Genomic DNA, 7,173 nt, shown 5'->3' with positions numbered 1-7,173 from the left:
GGGAGGAAGCGCCGCCGGCTCAGGGCACCTGGGGTGGCGGAGGGCACCTGGGGTTGGCGGAGGGTGGAGATTTAGGGCGCCGGGCGGCCTTCTGCACTTTGGGGAAGTTTCCGACCACCGTGGGCAGTCAGGTGGCGGCGCAGACATTCGCCACGGGGGCGGGTGCCTGTCAGCACTTCGCTCCTGCAGGTGTAACTCGCTGGTGCCAGTGCCTTTCCAGGGGGGACAGCTCGGGAAGTTCGAGGTCTCCCTCTTTCGGCCAGTTTCTTCTTGACGTTCTGAGCCTGTTGAGGAAGAGGCTTCATTTTATGTTTTACGTGCTTTGGTGACACTTAGTCAACACCGGGCTATTGCACAGCAGTGCTGTCAGTGTAGAGTGTGCAGTTCTCTCACTGGAACCCCACACCAGAGCAGTCCTCCCCAGCAGGTGGTAACCTTGGACAGTTCCCTCCAAAAACCCTCCGTTTGTAGAGGACTGGGGGGCGGGGCTGAGGGGGTGTGAGCGCTGACCACCTCAGACTGCGGTTTCCAGGTGCGCCAGGTGATTGCTAACCACGCTAACACCGCCCGGTGACCTCAGCACCTCGCCAGGCTCTGCGGACCCTGGAGGTTGGAGTGCAAGTGCTGGGTCTGTGACTTTCTGAGTCCTGCAAGGATTTTAGCTTTCGGGCTGTCTTGGCGTTGTTTCTGTGGGACTGTCTAATGCAGGCTAAGTGGCCTATTCATCTTTGTTCCCTGAGGGTCTAGCAACACCCGGCTAAATACGTGGCGATTGAAGGAAGCTAAAGAACTCATTATTGAAGAAATCACATGTTATCTTTCAAAAAATACTTGAAAAGTTTTTAGGATATGAGATTGGTTTAACGTAGTACCACGATTTAAACTTTTGTTTTGTCATGGATACCTTGGTACCAGATCAAATAGTTCTTTTTCTTTGTTAAGCTTGACTTTAGTGATGATTTTTAGTTCTGATACTGTGATCCATTTGCCTCAAAGGAAGGCCATTAAATTTGCCAAACAAAATTGACTTTATTTCAGGAGAAAGCTTATAGGGAAGGGGGATTGCAAAAAATCTGAGGATGGGATCACAACTTCCACTAGTTTATTAGCACTGTTCATAGAACAGAGGTCATGTACTACTTCTGAGATGGCATGCTCTGTCTTCATGCTCAGACAGGCCATTGCCTGTGTGTGGATGTACTGGGAAGAGACTGGGAAATTAACTACATATACACAGGTGAGGAGCAGGCTCAGCATGACCTAAAACCTTGGATGAAAGAAATGCTTTCTTCAGCCTTCTTTTTTTTTTTTTTTAAATATATTTTATTGATTTTTTTACAGAGAGGAAGGGGGAGGGATAGAGAGTTGAAACATCAATGAGAGAGAAACATCGATCAGCTGCCTCCTGCACACCCCCTACTGGGAATGTGCCCGCAACCAAGGTACATGCCCTTGCCCAGAGTCGAATCTGGGACCCTTGAGTCCACAGGCCGAGGCTCTATCCACTGAGCCAAACCGGTTAGGGCCAGCCTTCAACTCTTGTCAGTCCATGCAAACATGGACGAAATGCCAGGGTCACACGGGCCAAGAAAACCATGTGCCACAGGTTGCAAAATCAGAAAATAAAACTAACTGTTAGGCTCTAGATTGTGTTTTATTTTTTAAAAGTAAATGGCTTTTAAAAAATTGCTTATTCAGTGACTCTTGTAATTTATACTTTTTCAAACACATCTGTAAATTCTCTATGAAACCTTTGGGCAAAGGGCCATGACCTGAGAATAGAGAACATTGATGAAATGCTAGATGAGCCAACTCCCAGACCACAAACATAAAACCACCTTGTTATCAGTCTCTATAAGACCATAAATCAAGTATTACTGGGTACCCAGAAAATCAGTCTCTTTTAGGTCAGTATGCAGAAGAGAATTCTGTGTTTAATTTTCTGTGAGTGCTTTGTTTGTGGCCTTAATATGGAGACTAAGAGACTGCTATTATAGCAAAAGTGCCTCAGGGTATTTACAGCAAAAGTATTTGAAAGCATGGAAATTGTCCGTCAAGTAAATTCTGAGCACCTATGTGAAAATGTAGAAGGGTATGTAAATGATGAGAATGTCTTAGGGGGTATGAAGTGCTGTAATCATCTTTTGTTTGCAGGAATTCCATCAAGGAGTCAGAAATTTCATCTTTATTATATTGATATTACTTAATTTGAATATCTTCTGTCTTTTTCTTTGCATTTTTTTGTGTGAACTTAGCTGCTGTTTTTGTGAGTCTTTAAAAACAACCTAAAGGAGGGTTGGTATTTTGTGTGTGTGACCAGTTTCAAATATGAATCAAGAAATCTACCTTAGCCAAAACCGGTTTGGCTCGGTGGATAGACGTCGGCCTGCGGACTGAAGGGTCCCAGGTTCCATTCCTGTCAAGGGCATGTACTTTGGTTGCGGGCACATCCCCAGTGGGAGGTGTGCAGGAGGCAGCTGGTTGATGTTTCTCTCTCATCAATGTTTCTAACTCTCTATCCCTTTCCCTTCCTCTCTGTAAAAAATCAATAAAAATATATTTTAAAAAAGAAAAAAGAAATCTACCTTATTTCTCATCACTTGCCCCTTTGGGTTTCCTGTTCATGCCTTAACCAAGTCCTGTCTGATGCCTTCGCCCATACTGTTCCCTCAGAGCTCAGCTTAAATTTCACTTGCCCTGGCAGGTAGCTCAGCTGTTAGACCATTGGCCCCATACACCAAGGTTGCAGGATAGATCCCTGGTCAGGGCACATACAAGAATCAACCGATGAATGCATAAATTAATGAAACAACAAATTGATGTCTCTCACCGTCTCTTTTTCTGTCTCTCTCCCTCCCTTGTCTCTCCCCGTCCTTCTCTCCCTCAATCTTCCTTCCTGTGTCTAAAACCAATAATTAAAGAAATTAAAAAATATAATCTAAAAATTTGTTTTCACTTCAGTTAGAACTTGCTTGTCTATCTAGAGTAAGCCTTGTGAATCTATGAACAATTTATTGGTAAATCGTTTTTTGTTTTATTGATTCTTTTAGAGAGACAGGGTAAGGAAGAGGAAGAGATTGAACATCAATTTCTTTAGTAACTTTTTTTTCAGTCTTATATATTTTCCAGGATGTCTTATTTCTGACTGCTTCACTTGCTCCACTAGGGTCATAGAGCCTGAAAACATTTTTAACTTGTAATTTGAGGTCCTGCTGATTGGATTCCCTATCAGGGATAGGTCTAGGATTTTTATGATTTTGGATTCTGTTATTGTCCTTTAAAATGTTTTTTCACTTGCTTTTTCTGCAGTTATTTTTTTTTAAGGGCTAGAAGGAAACTCCATGATCTTTTACCTAGTTCTACCCCATTACTATAGGTTGATAGAAAGATAGGAAGACCATAGATGATTAGAAGGAACAAATATTTATTGAGCCAGGCACTGCTCTAGGCTTTGGGAATGTAGCCACAAGCAAAACAGATAAGGAAGGTAGCCCATGTTTTATTGACATGTGTATTGTAATAAAGAATAAACGAACCAGTTAATTACAGATTGTGATAGATGATATACATATAAAAAAGATAGTGTGATAGAGGGGGAGGTACTTTAGATGGAACAAACAAGTTTATAAAAGGGTGAGCTGCCCATGAATGAAATAATTCTTCTCATAAGAGTAGTTACTTAGACCTAAACTTTAGGCACATGTAGTCAGAGTTTCTCCTCCTTGTTCTTGAAAATTCCAAAGAGTAACTAGCTCTCATAAATGCATGTCTTCTATTTTCTGTTATATTCCTTCTCATACTTGAATTCTCAGCAACATTTGACTCTTTCAGTAACTGCTTCTTTAAGAAACATTATATTCTGGTTCTGTGACTTTGGCATCTCTTGGTTTTCCTTTTACTTTTCTGACTTCTCTGGATTCCTCTTACATTACTTTTGGTGTTACTTGGCATTCTTTCTAAGATCCACTTTAGTTCTCATTCTGCACACTGCCTAGCTTATATTATCCATTCCAGTGAGTTCAGTTACCATTTGTTGACTGTTCCAAAATGTATATCTCATTCATTCAACAGATATTTATTTAAAATGTTTTTTTGTTGATTTCAGAGAGGGGAAGGAGAGGGAGAGAAAGAACCCGGGCATGTGTCCTGACCGGGACTTGAACTATGATCTCCTGGTTCATAGGTCAAGGCTCAGCCACTTAGCCGCACAGGCTGGTTGGTATTTATTGTCAACTATGTCCTGTGTCTGTTGAGGATATAGTGTTGAGTAAAACACACAAGATTCTTTCTTCATGGAGCTGATTGACAGCTTAAGAACTTTATTAGCCCTAACCAGTTTGGCTCAGTGGATAGAGCGTCAGCCTGCGGACTGAAGGGTCTCAGGTTCAATTCCGGTCAAGGGCATGTACCTTGGTTGCGGGCACATCCCCAGTAGGGGGTGTGCAGGAGGCAGCTGATGGATGTTTCTCTCTCATCGATGCTTCTAACTCTCTATCCCTCTCCCTCTCTGTAAAATATCAATAAAATATATATTTTTAAAAAAACAACTTTAAGATTAGATCTCTTTCTGGAGTTTCTGATCCATATTGTTTATTGGAAATGAAAGTCTGATAGTGAACTTATCTCCCAAGCCTGCTCCTCCTCTGTTGTCTATCTTCCTGAGGGATGATACCACTATCCACCTGGCTAGATACCTGGTCACCATCCTTAACTCTTTTTTTTTTCCAGATAAAAAAGATTTTTATTCAGAATATATAAAGAACTTTCAAAACTAAGAAGAAAACAGACACCCAATAAGAAAATGGGAAAAATATTTGAATAGACACTTCATTAAAGGAAATAATACAAATGGCAAACAAATACATGAAAAGACGCTTAACACTATGGTCATTAGGAGAGGTAAATCAAAACCACAATGTAGTACATTACATACCATTAGAATGGCTAACAGTGAAAACAAAAACAAAAGCCGATAATACCAAGTGTTAGCAAGGGATGTGGGGCATCTGGAAGTCTCACGCATTGCCCATGGCAAAACAATGTGTCAGTTTCTTAAGAAGTTAAACATAGCCTTACCATACAATTTAGCAATCTCACTCCTAGATGTCTATCCAAGTGAAATAAAATATAAAGACCTCCAGGGAACCTGCATGCAACATTTATAGCTGCGTTACTTTAATTCAGCGGTTCTCAACCTGTGGGTCGCGACCCCTTTGGGGGTCGCCTAAGACCATCGGAAAACACATTATTGTTTTTGTGACTAATCACTATGCTTTAATTATGTTCAATTTGTAACATTTGAAAATACATCCTGCATATCAGATATTTACATTACGATTCATAACAGTAGCAAAATTACAGTTATGAAGTAGCAACGAAAATAATTTTATGGCCCTGACCGGTTTGGCTCAGTGGATAGAGCATCTGCGTGCAGACTGAAGGGTCCCAGGTTCGATTCCGATCAAGGGCATGTACCTTGGTTGCGGGCACATCCCCAATAGGGAGTGTGCAAGAGGCAGCTGAATCGATGTTTCTCTCTCATCAATGTTTCTAACTCTCTATCACTCTCCTTCTCCCTTCCTCTCTATAAAAAATCAATAAAAATTATTTTTAAAAAAAGAAAAGAAAATAATTTTATGGTTGGGGGTCACCACAACATGAGGAGCCTGTATTAAAGGGTTGCGGCATTAGGAAGGTTGAGAACCACTGCTTTATTTTTTTTTTTCATCCTTAACTCTTTTTTTCTCCTTCATCCCTATTGTGCTTTCTTTTGTTTCCATCTTTTAAATATTTTTGGAATCTCTATCTTTCCAAATCCATTTCTTCTACTCTGTTTCAGGCCACCCACATCTCCTGCCCAGAATTCAAGAAGTTTGTGTCATTCTGACTGTGTATCAATGTCTGGCACGTAGGAAGTACCTAATGAATATTTCTGAATAAATGAATGGACAACTAAAACTGTCCCATAACTGATCTATCTGCTTTCAGTATTGCCAACCTATAAATTGGCCATCACACTGTAGCCACATCTCTCCAAAATGGAAATCTGATCAGATAATTTCCATACTTAAAGCCTTTAGAGGCTCTATCTAAAGTTCTTAAAGTGGAAGTACCTAACACACAAGGCCTTGTAATCGACTGCTCCTTTTCTTACAAGCCTCACCTTTTCCTTTCTGAGCCATACTGAACGCTGCGTTTGTTTTGCGAAACGTACTCTTTCCAGGCCTTCTTACAAGCTGCCTTATGCTTGGCGCTCTTTCTCTTCTGTTGCCTTGCTAACATCATTCATCTTTCAGGTTTTAATTCTGGGTGCTTTTTATGAGCACCAGGTGCGGATTGTGCCCATCTCCTATTTTCCCACAGCAAACTGTTCTTTCCCTCTCATAGAACTCCAGTGTTAGATCAAACTAACCTATTGCTTTAATTCCCTTACTAAACTACTGGGATCCAGTAGATACTATTTTTTGGTTTGTTGGATGAATGGATAATTATACTAAAGGTCAAATTGCTAAGCCTAACTATTTAAAGTTCTGTTTTGTGCACTCAAGATGTTGTCCTTACTGTTGGTGCCAAGTTATGCAAAAACTTCCAAAAAGTTCTTCGATCAGTAAGTCCTTTGACTTTTACATATACAGAAAAACCATGACTTCTCCTGAGTATAGTTAGTGCAGACACTTCACCTACATTGTCCTATGCATAGTAGATATTCTATAAATATGTATGCATTATAAAAACTGAAATATGGCCCAGCCGCGTGTGGCTCAGTGGTTGAGCATTGACCTATGAACCAGGAGGTCACGGTTTGATTCCTGATCAGGGCATATGCCCAGGTTTCGGGCTTGATCTCTGGTGTGGGGCATGCAGGAGGCAGCCAATCGATGATTCTCTCTCATCATTGATGTTTCTATCTCCCTCCCTCCCTTCCTCTCCCTCTCCCTCTCTGAAATCAATAAAAATATATACATATAAAAAATGAAATAAAAACTGAAATATGAAGATCATTGGAACTACTGTCATAAGTATTATAGGGATTACTTCTCATTTGCAAAGGTTGGGCTAGGTCAGCGGTCGGCAAACTGCGGCTCGCGAGCCACATGCGGCTCTTTGGCCCCTTGAGTGTGGCTCTTCCACAAAATACCACGTGCGGGTGTGCATGTACAGCGCGATTGAAAC

General features: G+C 41.1%; 1 protein-coding gene across 1 annotated transcript in view; it reads left to right on the top strand.

Annotated features, from left to right (window-relative positions):
* The window catches only part of LOC102264235 (C-Jun-amino-terminal kinase-interacting protein 4-like), a 61,112-nt gene that overhangs the window by 527 nt on the left and 53,412 nt on the right, over window positions 1–7,173 (top strand). Inside the window, exon 2 of the mRNA XM_014541189.1 lies at window positions 1,487–1,496. Within this exon, the coding sequence (XP_014396675.1) occupies window positions 1,487–1,496 (10 nt within the window). The remainder of the gene's footprint in view (window positions 1–1,486; window positions 1,497–7,173) is intronic.

The sequence above is a fragment of the Myotis brandtii genome, unplaced genomic scaffold (genome assembly GCF_000412655.1).
Source record: "Myotis brandtii unplaced genomic scaffold, ASM41265v1 scaffold265, whole genome shotgun sequence".
Lineage (NCBI taxonomy): Eukaryota > Metazoa > Chordata > Mammalia > Chiroptera > Vespertilionidae > Myotis > Myotis brandtii.
This window is presented reverse-complemented; position numbering and strand designations above follow the sequence as displayed.